The following is a 22,603-nucleotide window of genomic DNA, read 5'->3' on the forward strand; positions in this document are numbered from 1 at the left end:
TTTTCCTTACATTTGTTTTACATGGCTGTTGCACTTTGGGTCACTCTGGATTGTTAGCCCTAAGTATTTTACGGAAGTTATTGTTTCAGGTGATTTTTCACAAACAGTGTAATCACACAGTAGTGGATTTCTTCACCCATTTATGCATAGCAAGTTAAAAACTTTGAGGTTCATCGATGACAGTGTAATTCTGTCAGAGACAGCAAAGGACCTGGAAGAGCAGCTGAACAGAATGGACATGGTCTTGAAAGGATATAAGATGAACATCAACAAAAGCAAAACAAGAATAATGGAATGTAGTTGAATTAAATCTGGTGATGCTGTGGGAATTAGATTAGGAAATGAGACGCTTAAAGTAGTAAATGAGTATTGCTATTTGGGGAGCAAAATAACTGATGATGGTCGAAGTAGAGAGGATATAAAATGTAGACTGGCAATGGTAAGGAAAGCGTTTCTGAAGAAGAGAAATTTGTTAACATCGAGTATAGATTTAAGTGTCAGGAAGTCGTTTCGGAAAATATTTGTATGGAGTGTAGCCACGTATGGAAGTGAAACATGGACAGCAAATAGTTTGCACAAGAAGAGAATAGAAGCTTTCGAAATGTGGTGCTACAGAAGAATGCTGAAGATTAGATGGGTAGATCACATAACTAATGAGGAGGTATCGAATAGAATTGGAGAGAAGAGAAATTTGAGGCACAACTTGACTAGAAGAAGGGATCAGTTGGTAGGGCGTATTCTGAGGCATCAAGGGATCACCAATTTAATATTGGAGGGCAGCGTCGAGGGTAAAAATCGCAGAGGGAGACCACGAGATGAATACACTAAACAGATTCAGAAGGATGTAGGTTGCAGTAGGTACTGGGAGATGACGAACATTGCACAGGATAGAGTAGCATGGAGAGCTGCATCAAACCAGTCTCTGGACTGAAGACCACCACCACAACAACAACAACAACAAGTTAAATTTATTTATATTCTGGGTAAATTGCCAGTCCTTTGATGAACTGTCAATCCTCTGAATGTCTTCCAGCAATCTGCTAACATCCTCTGGTACTGCTTCCTTCTTACAGACAACCGTGTCACCTGTGAAATACTGTATGGAGCTTTCGACTTTGTCCACTATGGCGACCAAATGGCCTTCTTGAAGCAAACACTCCCCCACTGCGGAATCTGTGTACCAATCTGTCTGCATCCAGAGTGATCCTCATGTTCAAATATTTCTTAATATTTGTGTAGCATCACACTATCTTGAAGTACTCCTGAAGTAATCTTTATATCTGTCAGTTTCATTTCATTAATAAAAATGAGATCGACAGGAAGTGCAAAATGGCTAAGTAGGGATGGCTAGAGGACAAATGTAAGGATGTAGAGGCTTATCTCACTATGGGTAAGATAGATACAGCCTACAGGAAAATTAGAGAGACCTTCAGAGAAAAGAGAACCACTTGTATGAGCACTGAAAGACCTGAGTCGAAACAAGGCCCCGGGAGTAGACAACATTCCATTAGAACTACTGACAGCCTTGGGAGAGCCAGTCCTGACAAAACTCTACCATCTGGTGAGCAAGATGTATGAGACAGACGAAATTCTCTCAGACTTCAAGAAGAATGTAATAATTCCAATCCCAAAGACAGCAGGTGAATAACAGATGTGAAAATTACCGAACAATCAGTTTAATAAGTCACAGCTGCAAAATACTAACGCAAATTCTTTACAGACGAATGGAAGAACTAGTAGAAGCCGACCTCGGGGAAGATCAGTTTGGATTCCGTAGAAGTATTGGAACACGTGAGGCAATACTGACCCTACGACTTATTTTAGAAGCTAGATTAAGGAAAGGCAAACCTACGTTTCTAGCATTTGTAGACTTAGAGAAAGATTTTGACAATGTCGACTGGAATACTCTCTTTCCAATTCTGAAGGTGGCAGGGTTAAAATACGGGGAGCGAAAGGCTATTTACCATTTGTACAGAAACCAGATGGCAGTTATAAGAGTCGAGGGACATGAAAGGGAAGCAGTGGTTGGGAAGGGAGTGAGACAGGTTGTAGCCTTTCCCCGATGTAATTCAACCTGTATATTGAGCAAGCAGTGAAGGAAACTAAAAGAAAAATTCGGAGTAGGTATTAAAATCCATGGAGAAGAAATATAAACTTTGAGGTTTGCTGATGACATTGTAATTCTGTCAGAGACAGCAAAGGACTTGGAAGAGCAGTTGAACGGAATGGACAGTGTCTTGAAAGGAGGACATAAGATGAACATCAACAAAAGCAAAACGAGGATAATGGAATGTAGTCGAAATAAGTCGGGTGATGCTGAGGGAATTAGATTAGGAAATGAAACACTTCAAGTAGTAAAGGAGTTTTGCTATTTGGAGAGCAAAATAACTGATGACGGTCGAAGTAGAGGGGATATAAAATGTAGACTGGCAATGGCAGGGAAAGTGTTTCTGAAGAAGAGAAATTTGTCAACATCGAGTATTGATTTAAGTGTCAGGAATTCGTTTCTGAAAGTATTTGTATGGAATGTAGCCATGTATGGATGTGAAACATGGACGATAAATAGTTTGGACAAGAAGAGAATAGAAGCTTTCGAAATGTGGTGCTACAGAAAATGCTGGAGGTTAGATGGGTAGATCACATAACTAATGAGGAGGTACTGAATAGGATTGGGGAGAAGAGAAGTTTGTGGCACAACTTGACTAGAAGAAGGGATCGGTTGGTAGGACATTTTCTGAGGCACCAAGGGATCACCCATTTAGTATTGGAGGGCAGCGTGGAGGGTAAAAATTGTAGAAGAAGTCCAAGAGATGAATACACTAAGCAGATTCAGAAGGATGTAGGTTGCAGTAGGTACTGGGAGATGAAGAAGCTTGCACAGGATAGAGTAGCTTGGAGAGCTGTATCAAACCAGTCTCAGGGCTGAAGACCACAACAACAACAACAACAATTATATGCTGAGTTCTATCTGCAATAAAATCCTGAATTCAGTCACAAATCTGATCTGATTCTTCTTTTTTCAACTCAAAATGGTACCAAATGCTTTCATGAAGTCAAGGAACATGGCATCAACATGGGTGCACTTGATCTCATGCACAAACGCAATGAGCTCAGTTTTGTGAGATTAAATCACAGTGGTTCTTTCCCATCTCTTAAAACCTTGTTCAGCACATACCTGTCTATGTCATAATGAAGAATACTTTGGAATTTTATTCATTTGTGCTCCACATGTTTGTTCTCAGAGTTGAATATTTTATGTTGGCTACTCAAATACTTTGAAACTTGTATCCTATCATTCTTGCTAAACAAAAACAATTTCTTATCTTTCTCAACATTCCTTGTAATACTCAGAGTCGCTGATGCTATCAGAGCCTTATGATCACTGATGCCACCTTCTACATTAACTGATTAGAAAAGTTTAGGTCTCTTTGTGGCTAGGAGGTCTAAGATGCTACCTGAAAAGTAGGTTCTCTAACTAATTGCTTGAAGTAATTTTCATACCAGACATTCACAATAATATCATGCGAACTATTAACTCGGGCACCAGTTTTGATTGCACAATTGTCTCATTAGCTGGCACACTGAAGTCCCCCCTACTACAACAGCAAGGTCAGTAATCAGGAAACTCACTCACAAAATTCTGTAAGTTCTTTCTGAAGTGCTCTGCTACTATGTCTCCTGACAGAGGAGGCCTATAGAAGCAACTGATTACCACATCTGGCCCACCTCTGACACCTAACTACACCCAGAGTTTGGTATTTCACAAATTCCGATGATGTTTTATGCCTACCACCACCTTAGAATATGTATTTTCGTCAACATAGCAAGGGCAGATCAAAGTCAGGACCAACTATAATTGTATGGGATGAGTATCTATTTGAAATAAGACTCAACAATGTGGGAAAAGACTGATTGTTACTTACTATTAAGAAGACATGTCAAGTTGCAGACAGGCAAAATTAAGAGGTGTGTGTGTGTGTGTGTGTGTGTGTGTGTGTGTGTGTGTGTGTCTCTCTTTTATTGACGAAGGCTGTGGCTGGAAGCTATATGTGAGAGTCTTTTAAGTGTGCCTGTCTGCAAGTTGACGTGTCTTCTTTATGGTTAGTAGCAATCTGTCTTTTCCTAGAGTGTTGATATTCCTACCTGGGGTTTCCAATGTTTGAAATAAGCCTCAAACTGTCATTGACCCTTTCAGCAATTACATCACCTGAATTCAGGGGTTAGTAAAAGTAACCAATTATTAATTTATTTCCGTTGTCAAGCATAACCTATACCCACACTAGCTCATGTGAAAGATCTACTTCCATTATATGATGAACCACTCCTAACAGTGACAGACACACCACTACCAACTAAATTTTGTCTATCCTTTGTGTACACCATTAGGTCCTTGGTAAAAAGTTTAGCTGAACTTATCTAAGGGTCTTAGACAGATTTCAGTGCCTACAAAAATTTCTACTTTAGAGCTTTCTAAGAGCACTTGGAGTGATTTGGACTTTCCCAAGGCAGCTACAATAATTTACAAATATAGTAATGATGTTTTCTAGGTTTACTCTAGTCCTGTGTTTGACCTGCTTCCTTCAAACGTTTACCCTTGGATGAAGTTCTCCAAGACACACTAACCTGAAAACCATGTGCTCCATTACATCCAGCCCCTACTATACTCTCTACGTAGCTGCCTCCCATGTATAATGGTCCTCTGATCTCTTAAGCAGATCATGTCACCCCTACACTCTATGATCCAAGTCAAGTAATCTAGAGCTTACACAGCCACAGAGCTGCTTGAGCCTCTGATTCAGACACTCCACTCAGCTCTGTACCAAAGACCTGGAGAATCAGTCTTGTCAATTATGCAAAAATACACTTCAGCATTACAGTTTTTTCTGATGTGTTAACTGTTCTCGTGATATGCCAAAAGTACCTTAATTTTGTCTGGATTATTTTGGCCTCTAAAGATATTTTTTTGTTTTATTTTTCCATTACTATTTTATTTGTCACTTTTTCAGCCCACAACATGCTCAAAATCTCTTTCCAAACACACTATTCAAAAGACTACCTAGCATAAATTTATCTAAAAAACAATCAAAGCATATCTCTTAAATAATGAATGCTGAAAGAACAAAATGTGATTGCAGGTGAATAATACTAATGTCTCATATACTTTCTGAGTTCAACATGACTGGATGTTGACTCTGTTACTCAGCACGGCCTTGGTCCTAAGGTTATTGGTAAGTGTGTATGATATGTGCAGTGAAAAGTGTGGAGAGACTGAAGGAACATGTTATTAAGTTATGTTGTTCGTAGTATGCACAAAAGTAAGACAATTGTTGTGTTAGGTGTAAATGAATGATGTAGTGCATGTGGTGAGACATTGCCCTCACTTTCAGGAGACCGCAGGCTCACACACTGTCTGGTCCTCCTGGTTTAGGTTTTTGCAATTCACACCATGCAGATGTCAGCGTCACCCTTTAATAATCAGTGACACACTATCTGTCCTCCCATAACTAAATATGAGTAAACATATCCATATGTCTGTATATATGATTTATGTCTCCCTCATAATAAGATGAATGATCGATCCTACATCATCACAAAAATTATCACTGGATGAATAAATTATTAATACTAGTGAAATGTTGCATGGCAATCAAGGATGTTAATGAATAAAGCTTAATTCTCAGTCAAGTACACAAACCTGTTTGTCAAAAGAGAACTGGTACACCAGGGAAGTAAATCCAGTGACATTGGGATTTCCATTGACAAGCCATAAGTCGTATTCCAGTTCAGCTTCTTCTGGAAAGTGATGCCAGGTACAAGTTGTCAAATTACGATAACATGCAACTAGACTGATGTACCAAAATCTGAAAACAAAAACATGTAAATCTTTAATGTAATCAATTAACAAATTTCCAACAGTTTTGTAATATCTACATCTATAAACGTACTTGTCAAGTGCATCCCCATCAACCTGAGTCTGAGTGAGCAGGCCCTTCTTTCTAATCTTTCTTCCCAACTTAAGCCTCTCCCTTTCCCTTAGCAAGAAAATAATAGTTCTAAAAGGAAGGGATGGGTTTTTACAATTTTAAATACATCTACTAATATATGAAAATATATAAATTTTAAAAAAATTGCAAAAACCAACAAATCATATTATACGAATCATCAGCTACACCAGATGTGTATGAGTCTAGCACGCAATACAATCTGAGCTAGTCCAATCCCCTCCCTGAAACACTGCATCGCTGCTCCACCAGGTCCACACTGCAGTGCCGTCTCCACCAGATCAAGTAAATAACATGTTCCAAGCAAAATCAAATGATCATTAGGATGTGAACATACACAAATTAAATGATGTATTGTGAACAAAATACAAATATGAAACATAAAGGTGAAACGTACAAACAAAAACACACACACTATCAATGCAACATACGAGGGTAAGTCATAAAGTTTCAAGTGTGACCTCAAAAAATAATATTACATAATTAATTTTGGTTTGGTTATTGGTTTGTAGATAAATGCCTGCACTTACGGCACACAATGAAATCCTTATACTACAGTAGCACAGCATGTCATTAGAGAAACCAAAACAAAATGACACATCCTGTTACTAAAGTGCAGTGTCATGCTGCATAGGCTACGTAGGTATGATTGGTTGCTCAAGCAAACCCCAAAATTTGAGTGAGTATGCACAGCGGTCCTCACTGAAAACTGCAGTATTATTTTTTCTTTACATTACTGTTAAAATTGACTTGCTCACCACATTGATGGGTAGCTGGTTTTTGTAATACAGCACTGTGAAAAGGTTATTTTAAAACAAATGGCTAACTGAATTTGTAGGAATTAAAATCCACATTGACATATAGCATATCAGTGAAGTGACCATTTTCTAAAAAAAAAAATCAAATATTAAGGGAATGCCACTTTTTAAATCAATAACATAAACTGAAGGCGGTAACCTTTAATTATTATTATTATTATTATTATTATTATTGTATTAAATAGCTAGAAATGAAGCCGGTTGAGTATGCTATGATGAGAACATTTATACTGTGAAGTATGAATTTAAATAGCAGTTTCTTTTAATATAACCTTTTGATACAGCCACATATGTTACTAGTGAGCCAACATACCTGCTGTGAAGAGTGCCCCATCTCTCCTAGCTAAAACATTCAGTAAATGGACAGTACTTAAAACAACTTAGCGAAGTTCTTTGTGGTTGAATTTGCAGCTCTGCAACAATCACGAAACACAACAGGCAGTGAGAGATTTTTTTCCCCCTTGAGAATCCTGTTGGATGTACTGTAACTTATCCTGAATTTGAATTTCCAGACTTCAACAAGTGAACAAACAACGAAGTAGTCCGAAGTCAGGATGTGCACACCACTAAACGTTAGTTTGTGATCTATTTGAAATGTGTCATGTGTGCTTGGAATTATATTGTGTCTTCGTGCCTTGCATGTCAAAATCATTAAAATGGATGAGTATATAGTGAAATACAAAAGGACTTCAACTGGTAATTGTGATGGTGATATCGAGTCGACAGCGCGTGGCAGTAGAAGTGATCCATCCTTGGCAGCTTGTGACAATGAAATCCCTGTTACTATTTCTGGTAATTTCACAAAAAATGGTAGTGGTACTGAAAGTGGCAGCCATTGGGGCAGGACTTCACAAAAACACTGGATAAAAACATCTACATGGATTCAGTACAACGAAAAATATGGCAGAGTTTATTGTTTTTTGTAGAGGTCTATGTATGAAAACAAGAGATTGCCTCTGAAACTGCGAACAAAGATTCCTATAATGCATTCATTAAGTACGGCTTTAAGAACTGTCCCGTTGCTCTAAAACAAAACTTAATGCAGTACTTCAAAAAGTTTCATTGAATATCTGCCTTGCTTGTCATTCTGTAGATGCTGTTTTGTAGGAGTCAGAAATACAGATACTTTGGGAAGATGCTAAATAAAAATGTGATGCATTGCAATTAAGGGGGGTAGGACGTTAAACGGGCCGACTTGGAGCAGGAGAGGCACCACAGGACATTTTAATTTCCACTGTCTATACTTTTACAAATAAATTCATAAAACTTTGTCAGCATGACCAGGAAGGATTCAGAATTCACATTCATAGCAGTGGAAGTTCGAAAACATAACGAAGTAATTTTTTTTACATGTGAAATTTCATAATTTTTTTCACTTACTAGTGGCAGCATTTGTTGCTATAGGTACACTTTTCTTCATAAGTAAGAGAGATGGTTCAATGAATTTTGCACAACATACAAACCATACTTAAAGGTGTATGAAACTCTAAAATTTTCAAAATCTATTAAAAACTGTGGTAAAAATAGAGGTAATTAACTACAAAATTTATGTTTTTTGTAACCATGAAGTTTAAAATACAACAGATCATTCGTTTTTTCATAAATTAAATAAATTCTAGAGTTTAATACACCTGTAAGTATGGTATGTACGCTGTGCAAAATTCATCGAAGAATCTCTCTAACTTATGAAGAAAAGTGTACCTATAGCAACAAATGCAGCCATTAGTAAGTGAAAAAATTATGAAATTTCACACATTAAAAAAATTATTTTGTTATGTTTTCGAGCTTTCACCTCAATGAGTGTGAATCCTGAATCCTTCCTGGTAAAGCTGACAAAGTTTTATGAATTTATTTGTAAAAGTATAGACAGTGGAAATTAAAATGTCCTGTGATGCTCTCCTGCTCCAAGTTGGCCCGTTTGACATCCTACCCCCTTAAGTCTCCCCACTGTTTCACGCCCTAGAAAATTCCCATTAAAATTGGGAGGTAGTGACAAGCATAATTCGTGAGATATTTAAGAAAAGTTGCTTATTTTATACCACCAAAAGTACCTGCATTTAAACAATTGCCATCGCTTGCACACCAAAAAAATCCCTTCCCCTAAAGCACAGCCACCCAGGGATGGCGTAATTTAAGTGATGGCTGCTCTCTTGCCCAGAACCATAAAGGCTTTCACAGACAGGTACTGTCCCCCGTACATAGCCTGAAAACAGATTTCCCATGCCACATCCCCACACACCCCAAATCCTTCTACCACCCCCAAGAACTAGTTACAGAGGAATTACCCCCCCCCCCCCCCCCATTACCCAATACTCACCTGGACTGGAACAACTGACCCATATCCTTCATTAGGGCTTTGATTACCTATCGTCATGCCTTGATATGTGAGACAACCTGTCCAAGATCCTTCCCACCAGGCTTATCCTACACCATCAGAGGTGAGGCCATGGGCATTTTGTCTCCATTCACAGATAATTTAAACATTCCTGTAATCCTCCTGGCCTCAACCTTTATTACCCATTGACCTCACCTACCTAACGCCTTCCCTGTTCCCATTCCAGCACTACACAGCCCTCTATTCTACCAACACACCAAGTCTTTTTACTTCTCTCCTTTTCCGCTATCCATCCCCCCATCCACCGTATAGTCTCCCGACTACACCTACCTGACCTACCCTCTCTCCACCTTACCCCTGCATGCTCCCACAGGCAGCAATTAATCATCCCCCACCCCTACCCTGTTATGCCTCTCCCTCCCTGTCCCAGCTCTCTCCTTACTCCCATCACTCAGTAGCCTCTCTCACCATGTGCTGTTGCTCGCAGGCTGGCTTCAGATGCCAGAGATTGTGGCTACATGTGCCTGAGTTGTGTGTGTGTGTGTGTGTGTGTGTGTGTGTGTGTGTGTTTGTTTTGTCTATTTTCAACAAAGGCTAGTTTGCTGAAAGCTCACTTTCAGACAGTCTTTTTGTTGTGCCTATTGGCGACTCGGCATCTCCGTTATATGGTGAGTAGCAACTATACTTTTCATAATAATGTTACATTCCACCATGGATTTCCCATTTTTTGATTTTGCCTCATGGCTTTTCTTCCCTCCCGTAACCCTGTGCCGTTTTCCTCTGTTATTCTAATACATTACTATACTCAGTGTTTATCCATCTTTCTCCTCTTTCCTGTGTTTCTCTTGTCACCTTTAAAACTGCACTCCACACTCTACTTACGAACAACACTGTATCAAATGTCTCGGCCACGCACAACAGATGGCTACAAGACCATACTGATTGTTGGTGCAGCATCTCATGTCCCATGTTAGTCCCACCGATATCATTAATCCATACCTTCTAATTGATCATTCTTCCTACGTCACTCTCACTTATTTTTGCGTGTCATTGCCCATGTCTTTCCTGTGTCACACTAACTAGTATCTCATCCAACCAACCCCTTCCCCATTCGTCACTCCTTTTCCTCTCTATTCTTGTTTGCACTTATTAACTTCACCTCTTCTAATCACATCTGCAATACCCCTTTTTCACACTTATCTGCCCACAGACATGCAGCCTACATTACAACCTTTTCATTTAATTTTTCTTCAACCCCATTGTGTCTTCATGCCAATTTCAGTTGCTTTTCACCTTTCACTATCGGCCTACTCCATAAGATTTCATCTTGTTTCCCCTTACTTCATCCTTTTCGTGATTTTTTCCTCGTGGTTGGGTGTATTTTTGTGCATTTTGTTTGATGTAATTCTACATTACATGCACATTTTTATGCATTTTTGGCCACCATCATGGATCCCTGCTCTTTCCATCTGCATCAATACAGAAGTTTCCTTATCTATGGCCAGAAAGCACTCCCGTATACTGTTCCTGCGTTGTTGCTTGGCTCATGGAATCCCCCAAAATGGCCTTACCAACAAATTACCCCTCTCTTGCTGTCACACTTCCTTCCACAATGAACTCCGTCTGTTCAGATTCGGCCAATTCTGAACCCTCACTAACAAAGTCCTACAAAACCATATCAATCAGGCACAAACCTCCTTGCAATATCTTCTCTCCATCCATAAAATTCCTCTGCTATGCAATCCCGAATGCCTGGACCCCATAACTCACACTGAAACTCTTGCCCTCCAGGAACTAGAGCAATACGTACAATGCCACCTCAAAAAACTCTCTGCCATGTTCGCTTCTTGCTCCTGCATTGGACTACCACAATCAACCACCTCTACAACAACCTCAACACCTCCCCCATGTCCCCTCATAGTTGACAGACAATGTCTCGCAGATCTACTACATTTGCCCCACCCTCCAAAACTCCCTACCACCACCACACAGAATCCAGAACCTAAAGGGACCAAAAACACAGTCATGAGCCTTTCTTCCAAATGCCTTAGCCTCACAGAAGTATCAGTCCTTTGCAAAGGCCTCAATTTTTGACCCACTCCCAAATTCAATCACGCAGGACCTATATAAAATGTTCTCTCCTTCTCCCTGACCCTACAGTGGAGACACTTTTTCGCCACCTACTCTATCAATAAGACTCAACCAACGACCAACTCAGTTCACTTCTCCATCTAACAGTGATCCACCCCCACTGCCCCCAAATCACCCCTGTTAATTTTCCCCAAATCCCTCAACATGCAAACTAACCTTACATCTGCGGAAAGAACAGCAATCTACCACCTAAAAATGGATCTCAACCTTATAATCCTACCTGCTGACAAAGGGTCCACCACTGTTGTTCTGAACTGCAGGGATTACCTGGCAAAAGGACTCTGCCAGCTGCCAGATTCATCCACCTACAAACCCTGCTACACTGACCCTATACCAGATACCTATATCAGATATCCAGCAGGATGTCCAGTGTCTCCTCATCCCTACCACTCCCTGCACTCCTACCTTCTACATGCCTCCTAAAGTCCATAAAACCAACAAACCAGGATGCACCATTGTGGCCAATTACTATGCCCCCACTGAGAGAATCTTTACTCTCATAGACTGACACTTTTATCCTATTACCAACAAACTACCCTCTTATATAAAAGATACCAACCATTTCCTCCACCGACTCTCCACAGTTCATGTTCCTTTACCACATGGTGCCCTGCTTGTCACTACTGATGCCACCTCCGTTTACACTAACATCCCTAATGCCCATAGCCTTACCCCTATTAAACACTACCATTCCCAATGCCCAATGGATTCCAAACCAACAAGCTCCTTCCTAGTTGCCACAACCAACTATATCCTCACCCACAATTACTTCTCCTTTGAAGGCTTTACCTACAAACAAATCTGGGGTATGGCAACAGGCATCCACATGGCACCATCCTATGCCAACCTATTCATGGACCATCTAGAGGAATCCTTGTTAAACACCCAGAATCCCAAATCCCTCACCTGGTTCAGATTGACTGATGACATCTTCATGATCTGGATCAACCCAAAAAACCACCTTCCTCAACATTGAACTCCACCTCAAAGATGGCTCCATCACTATCTCTTATCTATATCACACCTACCAACCACCAATAATACCTCCACTTTGGCAGCTACCACCCATTCCATACCAAGGAGTCCCCTTCATGTAGCCTATCCACCTGCGGCCATCGCATCTGTAGTGATGAGCAGTCCCACTCGAAATATACCAAGGTTCTCACTGGGGCCTTCACAGACCGTAATTATCCTCCCAACCTTGAACAAAAACAGATCTTCCGTGCCTTATCTTTCCAGTCACTCACAACCTTCCAAAGTCACACTGTCTGGCCACAGTGGAGCATTCCCTTCAAGACACAGTACCACCCAAGGCTGGAGCAATTGAATTACATTCTCTGCCAGGGTTTTGATTACCTCTCATCGTGCCCTGAAATGAAAAGTATCCTTCCCACTATACTTCCCACCCCTCCCACAGAGGTATTCTACCGCCCACAGAACCTACAAAATATCCTCACCTATCCCTACACAACCTCTGCTCCCAACCTATTGTCTCATGACTAATATCCCTGTAATACAGCTAGAAACAAGTCCTGTCCCATACATCCGCCCACCACCACCTACTCCAGTCTAGTCATAAACATCACGTATCTCATCAAATGCAGGTATACCTGTGAAACCAGTCATGTGATCTACAAGCTAAGCTGCAACCACTGTTCTGCATTCTACGTGGGCATGACAATCAACATGCTGTCTGTATGCATGAATGTCCACTGTCAAACTGTGGCCAAGAAACAGCTGGACCACCCTGTTGCTGAGCATGTCACCTAACAAGATGTTCTTCATTTCAGTGACTGCTTCACAGCCTGTGGCATCTGGATCTTTCCCATCAACACAAGCATTTCTGAACTGCACAGGTGGGAACACTCTCTGGAATATATCCTATGTTTCTGTGACCCTCCTGGCCTCAACCTTCGTTAGTCATTGTCCTTACCCATCCAGCCCCTTCCATGTTCCCATTCCAGCACTACACTTGCCCTCTATTCCACCAATGCAACCAGTTGTTTTTCTTCTCTCCTTTTCCGTCACCCCACCATCTGTCTGACCTCCCAACTGCACCTAGCTCCCCTGCCCTCTCTCCACCTTGTCTCTGCACACTCCCACAAGCAGCAGTTTATCATCCCCCGCCCCTATCCTGCTATCCCATTGCCTTACTGCTTCAGCCTCCTCGTTACCCCAAACACCTTGTTGACTCTACACGATGCACTGCTACTCTCAGTCTGGCTTTAGCTGCCAGAAAGTGTGGTTTTGTGTGTGTTGTGTTTGATTTTCAACAAAGGTCTTGTGGCTGACAGCTCACTTTCTGACAACATGAGCAGTGAGAGGCAACATCCTTGTCAAACCACTTGGTGAATGTGTTTCCATTCCAATAAGTGGAATAACATTTTGACTATATGTTCCAAACTGCCTTTTATGGTGTGTGTTGGGGTGTTACTTTCTGCCCAGATTTTCCAAAGTATTTTCTCTCAGCTGTACTGAAAGATTTCTTAAAATCAGTAAATGCCAGATATGTTTTCAGGTTGAATTCTTTCCTTTTCAGTTAGCATCTCCAGTGTGAAGCAGCCATCAGTGCATGATCTACCTTTCCAGAACCCATTCTTTTCTTCTTCCAAGAGTGGTTCACAAAAAGTTTGTAATTTTTATTTTATGATGCTGGAGTAAATTTTATAACCCATAAACTTATGGCTTTATAGTTACTTGCCAACCTGAGCCGAACATTGGAAAACCACACTCTGAATGCCAAAAGTCAAGATAAAGAGTGAGTGATAGAGGAATAACACCTCCTTAAAAAATCTCAGTCCACTGACCTAGCTGGAAGTACCTTATGAGGGTCTCCTGCCGGGGTTAGAGGAGAGAATGGTCAATTGTTTTGAGGGTTGAAGAGGACCGTGCATACCAATGTTAGATAAAGCACATGAATGATCTTCTTCTACACTGCCACATAGGTTTGATAAGGGACTTTCCAAGACTATGGGAGACAACCCCAACAGAAAATTGAACTTGGGTCTGAATGTAGAAATGTGGAAGCACCACAGCCAGACCTTCTACCTTTGGTTAGCAATGAATTGGAAGGCTACATGCTTTGTTTTCAAGCCTCAAAGAATAACAGGATTGGTTTTAACAGTGATTTCTTACAATCCGAAGATCAAATTATAGATTTACTATAGTTTTCCAACAAAAGCACATCTGTAACTGAACTCTCATTAGACAGCAACTCATGTGTCTATAAATGACGAGTGTTGCATAAATACACACTATTACGGTTACAACATGCAAGTTGTAAACACAAGTTTTAGTTATCACTATGTTCAAATTCGTACACTGAATATTGCAGGAGACTCAAACTGCATGGAGTAAGAAGCAGTGCAAAATTTGGAATATTTTTCTTTTTTCCTGAAGGGAGCAAAGCAGAATGACATTTACAGCTGTGATGATACAAATATGATGCATTTATGTCCACATTTAAGCATTTTTAATATCTTTTGGAAAGAATGATGATGGTGATGATGATGGTGATGAAAAGGTTTTGAGGGAGCACAGCAGCAAGGTCTTTAGCACCTGAAATAGAATTAATGAGATGAGTGTGGAGGAATATAAGAAAATTAGTAACATAAGACCCGCGTATAAAAACATAAATGAGTCCTGAAAGACTTAAACACACATACAAAAAGCTACGAGAAACACTGAGTCAAATCCAACACAAAGTAGAAGAGGGAGAAAACATGGAAAGAATTAAAAGAAGAAAGCAGATACGTACGGCTGACTGATTGATGGACAAAAGGGGTGTAAACCAGACAGTCTGCAACATACTAAAATCTTAGGCCAGAATCCAGACATATCACAAAATTTTAAAAGCTTAACCACACTCACCTCATCATCAGGTAAAATAGAGGGCAGACCCCACCTAAATTTCAGGCATCACAGATGGGAGGCTCCTCTCGCTGGAGTAAAAAGCCTTATGTGAGGGGACAGTGGCCAATGTGGAGGTCGGTCAGGGTTGCCTCATCACACCAGAGTGACTGGCACATGGATCTCCATAACTGGACAGCTGGCTTCACCAACAGCAACTTATTGTCTGTCACTACCTGCCATTCTCCTCCCATAACTGCAATGATCTGTGACCCATCAGCGAAATGGCAGCATGGAAGGAAATGGCGCATTCTGTATGGTATGTTCCCTGCGGGCTTCCTTCACTGCTTTGTCGGCCTGTTCATTCCTCCAAATTTCCACATTTCCATGTTACCCAGCAGAATGACACTTCCTCCCCCACCATTGTCGGAAGTACAGTTGGTCCTGCATGAGCTGCACCAATTTCTCTGCTGAATACATGTGCTGCAATGATTTTAGAGCATTATGAGAATCAGAGTAGATGAGAAATTGTTTGCCCTGAAGATGCCTCATCTGCTCCAGTGCGTTCAGGATCACATGGAGCTCTACAGAAAATATGGTATGGGTATGGGGAAGACGAATCCTGAAGAGAGGGTTGGACGAATTACATAACAGTCAACAAAGTCCCCTATTGGGAGCCAACCTCACACGACTGTAAAACCATGATGCCTTGCTAAAATCTAAAATATTATAAAACAGAGACTGAAATGTAAAATTGGAAATGCAATCATCCATCAAATTCATCAAATCTTAAACAATTCTGGGCCTCTGTAGGAGCTAAGGAGGAGATCTGCTCCAACCTTGGTGTAAAACATTAAAACCCGCCACACCCACCTCTAACATGCAGTCCACACGAATCCCACAGGGCCTCATCGCTTGTCACAGATTACGAAAAAGTCTTTCCATTGGAGGCCGAGTAACAGTAGGGTACACAGGTGTATATGGCATTGACAGCATCTTATCTTATATGGCTGGCTCACACTGAGCAGCTGTCACCTGATGTGAAGTGGCAGCTCAGCAGCCTCAGCACAGAGGCTCAGTATGGGACTAGTGAAATCCCTTCATTGTGCGCTAAGTCCAATATCTTTAAATAAGATGGTCTTGCAGACCTATACACCATGCACCCATAATTGATCCAAGACTGCAAGAAAGCTCTGTAAAATTGGAGCAGACAACTCCTGTCTGCCCCCCATGAATTGTGGCTAAGGCATTTTAAAATACTTAGTGCTTTGAGAGACTATTTTTTCAGGTCCTTAAGGTGTGGCACCACGTAAGCTTCAAGAAAAATAGGCCCAGAAACCTAACCGTATCTTTAAAATCAAGAAAAATGTCCCCCATCCTCAACTCAGGGAACTTGAGAACAGAATGGGAACAGTTAAAAAGAAATTACACAGACTTCTCGGCTGAAAACTTAATGCCCCTCTACTCTGCCCATTCATCCAACTGCTGAAGAGTGAGTTGCATCTGATGTGGTGTCGTTGCAAGGCTTGAAGAGGAACAAAAGACAAAGAAGTCATCGACACACAAATAACACTGTACAGGACATTTAACATCTGATGTAACACTATTAATAGCTATGCCAAAGAAAGTCACACTTAAAATACTACCTTGAGGGACACTGTTCTCACGCTCAATGCAGTCATGTCACCAACTTGATTTTGGAAACACCCTGGAGAGATGAAGGACCACATAAAAATGGGAAGATATCCACAAAAACTCTGTTCATGGAACTGCCTGATGATAAGACGCCTCCAAATAGTATCGTAGGCCTTCTTGAAATGAAGAAATATACCCAGAAGATGACGGTGCAGGAAAGCCTGTTGTATAGCTGTCTTCGAGAAGGCCAGTTTATCAAAGGTGGAGCAATATGTCCTGAACCCGTACTGAAAGCGACTAAGAAGCCGCCTGGATTCTAAGATTCAGACAAGGTGGCGGTTGACCATCCACTATGAGGTCTTCCCCACACAGTTAGTGAGGGCAACATTATGATAACTTCTTAGGCATGTGCAGTCTTTTCCTGGTTTTAAAAGAGGAATTAAAACTGCCTCTCGCCACAAGTAGGGAAAGTAACCTTATGCTCAAGTGACATTAAAAAGGGTTATGAGGATTTCATTGCTCCACCCTGATAGGTGCCACAGCATACTATAAAGGATCCTGTTGTGGCAAGCCGCAGACAGTGGAGAATCTAGCTTCCAGATGGAAAAGGAGCACTTGTATTCTTCATCAGTAGTGTAGCAGAAGGCCCAACTGCTCCTCTAAGCACACACTATGCGGTACCAGTAAACTGGATCCTGATGGGCTGTGGCAGTAACTGTAGCAAAATAGGCCACCATAGTCTGAGAAATGTCTTGTAGAGTGGTTTGGAGACTTCCATTCTCATTACAGCAGCCACCGGTCACACCCTCCTCTCTCAAAAATTTTCCTCATGGCCTCCCATGCAACTATACTTTTAGTGGAACTATTTCCTGACCTCTTTTGTTTTCCCTAATAATTCAGTGATATTTTTCCCTTACTATCCAAATGCTACGAGGTCCTCTCTAGATGGCCGGCATTTGAACTGATGGAGAGCCAGCCACCTGGACTGGATTGCAGTGCAGCATTTGTCATTCCACCAAGGGACAGTTTGCCTTTTCAGCAGGCCTGAAGACTGTGGAATGATGCTTTAGCAACACAGTGAATGACATGGGTAACACAAACCATCCATTCCTGGACACTGTTGCAGTGTTCAAACACAGCGATTTGGCTGTTAAGTGTCCAGTCTGCCATACAAAGTGAATGTCTTTCTGGTACCACTCAGTCTGGCAGATGAATCTAGATTGGGAATTGATGACTTGAGTACAAATCATCAACTACTTCCCACTGAGCGGTGTGTGCGAGGATCTACGGCAGTGAATAACCTCGATGAAGAGCATGTTCTGCTCCATGTTCAACAACATGCATGTGACAGAGCCCCAAAGCACATTATGTGCATTCAAATTGCCACAGAAGGTGAAAGGGTGGGGAGCTGAGTAAGAAGGTCACACAGAGGCTCTTTATCAAACACTTCAAGTGGGGGCAAGTAAAGTGAACATACCTTCAACTGATGACGTACGTGAACCAATAGAGCACTTGCTTGCAAGGCTGGTTGTGAGGGAGAGAAGCAAGGAGTGGTAGACATTGTTGTAAAAAATGGACACTTCTGCTTTAGCTCTCTCTCCACTGAGGTTGTCCTCCTTGTTGACAACATAGCCATGTAGCTCAGGAGCATCAGAGGATTTAAAATATGTCTCTTGAAGATAAGACTCACTGATCTACCCTGAGTTAACGGACAGAGTTCCTCCACATGTATCCTGAAACCATTGAAGTTCCACTGCAGTATGGAAGCCGTTTTAACAGTAAGGGTTCACTCCATCTTCTTTCCCTTCCTGTTCCTCCATGGTAGCGAGACTGCAATGGAGGGAGAGGTGGGGTGGGTCACTTGAGGAACTCACTGGTTCCCTTACGACAATGCCGCCATCCGTACCAGCGATGGTATGGTCGTCATTAGATCCATCCGATGGCTTTGGAGCAGATAGCTTTCTTCCTATGTCTCCTGCGAGGGTTTTGCTATCTATACTTACACTATGTTCAGTAACTTTCAATGTTTCCGTGATAGGAAGACTAGGCTGCAAGGCCAGTGGTGCAGGCTGGCAACTGCATTTACAGGTGCAGGTTGATGTTCTCTGCTCAATTGCTACAGCCTGAGTACTAACACTGACCTTCTGTGCAACCTGCTTCAATGTTGAAGCAAAAGACTTAACAAAACTTTGTGGCTCAGAGGCCTTACATTCTTTCTTCACGTCAGTGTAAAAGATACATTGGGTGACTTTTAATTTCCTGAATATTCTTTTCTTCAGCAAAGGCAGTATAGTCCTTGTTCCTAACCACAGGGGCATGGGAACAATTAACACACCCAGGTGGGGCAGTGCATTGAGAACATTGCTTGTGTCCCATGTTAGCACATCGTCCACATGTTGCCAGACCATTACAACCCATAGTGGTATGACCGAAGCATTGTCACTTGAAGCAGCACATTGGATTTGGGGCATAAGGTCTGCCCTTAAGGCAGAGAATGCCTGTTACAATATACTCAGGCAGCTTCAGCAGACTGAACAGCAGGATAAATGATACAGACTTTTGAAGCTCACTATCAACCCTTTTCATAACTTTCTGGACTTGAATCAGCCTTACACTTTCCCACTTCAGATGCAGTTGTTTTGTATCCATATCCACAATGTCCCAGCATGTTACATCGCTTTTCATGATGTTTAACTCAGTATGCAGCTCACTGCTGATGGGATATTTTCCATGTAGCTTGTCATTCAACAGCTTCTGTACTTGGGTAGCCTTCATAGTTTCCAGAAGGAGAGTACCATTCCACAGCCTCTTCATCGATTTGAGTTGCCCTGCAAGTACCTTGAGAGCTCTATGGATATAAAATAGTGACAATTTCTCAAAAGACCCATCCACATGTTTCATGACAGCAAAAACATTATCTACTGCAGAATGTGGTCATTTACTTTAATTACTGTCACTGACAGGAGGGGTGACTCAAGTGGACTAGCCACATGAGGTGTCATGATTTTGGGTGTTAATATTGCCCAATGGCCAAACTGAACCACTGGGAATAGAAACAGGTGTCTTAGGCTTCATGGTGTTCCCACGAACAACTACGGAAGAAAGTCCATCCAGACAGATCCCCATTAGCCTGGGTAAAACTTATAGGTGACCACAAACAAAATGTTGGTTCTACTTTGTTCGTTATTGTCAGTTATTACCCAATGTAGTGGTATTGTGTGTCATCTGCTTAGCTGAGTGATAACGTGCTTGTCTACCATGCAGCAGACCCCAGTTCGATATTTTCTCCACTCGTGGACAGAGTGTTATGTTGTCCTCATCATCATTTCATGATCACCCACACGCAAGTTGACCAATGTGGCATCACTGCAACCCAGCAACCAAACTTCCCTGGATGGGGCCTCCCGGCCATCAATGCCACACAATCATTTCATTTTACAAGTATTGTGTGATTTTTCTTTCGAGAAATATATGAGTACATAGCGTACAAGCTGCCAGTGACAATTTTTTTCATTCTTATCGTCCATACTTTCTAACATATGAACAACTTTCAAAGAGCCAAAATGCACTAGAACAAATAAAATGTCTATAAAATGCCACACAGTACAATGTACTTGTGGTGAGACAGTCGCAATTCCTGAAATCCATTGCCTGTGGTCTCTGGCCTGTGAAGAGCACTGCAGTCCAGGGTCCATAATGAAAATCCACCGCATTATGCCACACACAGACAGACCCAGCCTGTGGGCAGGTCAGTGAGACTAGATCTGACGAGCAGCACCTGCACATTAGTGGAAAATATTGGGCGTCACATCGGCAGGCCTGATTCATTAGAGATACCCGCAGAAATGGCCTGCAGTTTTGGCCTGTCATGGAAATCCACTCATGCGGCCAACTATTCACGAGTCACAGGCAGCACGTTGATGAAATGAGACTGCGGTGATCAATCCGTGCAACAGATAACTTGCGCAAATACTATGAGAATCAACAATAATGAGGATAAGTAGCAACTCATTGTGAAGATATCTAGGTTTCTACATGCCACAGACAGGCACGTACAAAAGATAGTCACATTCTCACAACTAAATTTTCAGCCATAGCCTTTGTCAGAAAACGAGAGCGCACACACTTTCACATTATCACTCAGACACAGCTTATGTACACATGATCGCTGTCTCTGGCCACTGAGTCCACAGTCTCTGAGAATCAGATCCAAACAATCGACTCCTCACATTCCCCTGCCTATCATTGGCAGCAGCTAGGCTACTGGCAAGAAATGGTGGCAGCACTGACTTCAAGCTGAGGGGAATGGCTGGAAGGCGAGAAGCTGTAAGAATGAGGGAGTAGGGAAGCGGCACACATACTCAGCTGCATCCAGCCAGTGACCACGCATGACATCACAATAACCAAACCACTTCATCCACTGAGACAAAAATGAGATTTTACCTTTTTTTTCTTTCAAATGTCCCTGATATTTGCCTAATTCCCCTGACACATTTGAAATTCCCTTATATTCTCTGATTTCTAGAACTTGTGGACCACAAAAGGGATAAAAATCATGTGAAAATAAGGGGAGATTTTATGAATACTCCAACCAAACCACTAATCTTGATTTCTTTACTTACTATGAAAGATATGACTGAATATAAAATGTTGATAAATAATGCACAGCATGGCTTCCAAACCAAAAGGTCAACCCAGTCAGCAATATTTGCCTTTTTAACAGAAATAGTAACAACAATATGAAAAACAACATCCACTGGCTTATATATTGAGTTTAGTATCTTGAGTTTAGCCGACCAAAGTGTCCGATCCCACCCATTGGCTTTGACCTGTGATGTAAGGCTGTTTTGGTGTGTGACATTACAACGGCGCGGAATTTAGTTTGTGAGACTGGTGTGTTTGTAGGTGTAATTTTGATGAGATCGGTGGTGCTCTCTGATGGTATGTTTATGTGTTGTGTGTTAGGTGACGTTTTCAGATTAGTTTGCGTGTGTGGCGTGTTTGTAGGTGGTGTATTGTTGCGATCGGTGTTTCTCTCTGGTGGTGTGTTTATGGGTAGCGTGTTACGTGGCGTATGGGGTTCATTTGCATGGTAGCAATGCACATGTGTGGTATCGGTAGTGACTGTGCTTTCAGCGGAATATTTTTCAGTGAGTTAACGGTTTTGGTTTTGTTATGTTGACATTATTGCAGTTTTTTTCTGTTCGTTGTGTGTGAATTTTGGTAAATTGCTTTTTTTATGTCTTTGGTAGGTACGGATGTGGCTGTCAAGGTCAACAGTTTTTGGCTGTCGGCAATGATGGGGGACACTATGTTGTCTCTAATAAAATTTCTTCAACTATTCGGATTTTTGGATGAAGTCGTGAAGTGTTTAGTGTGTCGTAAAGAAATGAGGCTTACTAAAGTTCAGGCGTCTCAGACCAGGAACGGCTATATGCGGAGATGTCGTAAGGATAACAGGTCAAGGGAAGTGTTCGATTCCAATTTCGTTGGTTTGTTGTGTTTTTTGAGGTAGTGATGATTGCGGACGTGGTTGTAGTTTTGGGTTTTATGATTTGGTGTCGGTAGTTTCTGTTGACCTATATAGGTCTTCCAGTATCGGGAGTTGCTGTTGAGCTGTATAGGTCAAGGGAAGTTTTCGATTCCAATTTGTGGGATCGTGAGCTGCTGTTGAGCTATATAGGTCAAGGGAAGTGTTATTTGTGGAATCGGGAGCAGCTGTTGAGCTATATACGTCAAAGGAAGTGTTCGATTCAAATTTGTCGGATCAGGAGCTGCTGTTGGGCTATATAGGTCAAGGGAAGTGTATGATT

At 41.6% G+C, this 22,603-nt stretch overlaps 1 protein-coding gene across 1 annotated transcript in view; it reads right to left on the minus strand.

The window, feature by feature from the left end:
• Window positions 1–22,603, minus strand: part of LOC124780636 (integral membrane protein GPR180) — a 63,112-nt gene that overhangs the window by 36,681 nt on the left and 3,828 nt on the right. Inside the window, exon 2 of the mRNA XM_047253795.1 lies at window positions 5,696–5,861. Coding sequence (XP_047109751.1) covers window positions 5,696–5,861 — 166 coding nt within the window. The remainder of the gene's footprint in view (window positions 1–5,695; window positions 5,862–22,603) is intronic.

The sequence above is a fragment of the Schistocerca piceifrons genome, chromosome 1, assembly GCF_021461385.2.
Source record: "Schistocerca piceifrons isolate TAMUIC-IGC-003096 chromosome 1, iqSchPice1.1, whole genome shotgun sequence".
Classification (NCBI taxonomy): domain Eukaryota; kingdom Metazoa; phylum Arthropoda; class Insecta; order Orthoptera; family Acrididae; genus Schistocerca; species Schistocerca piceifrons.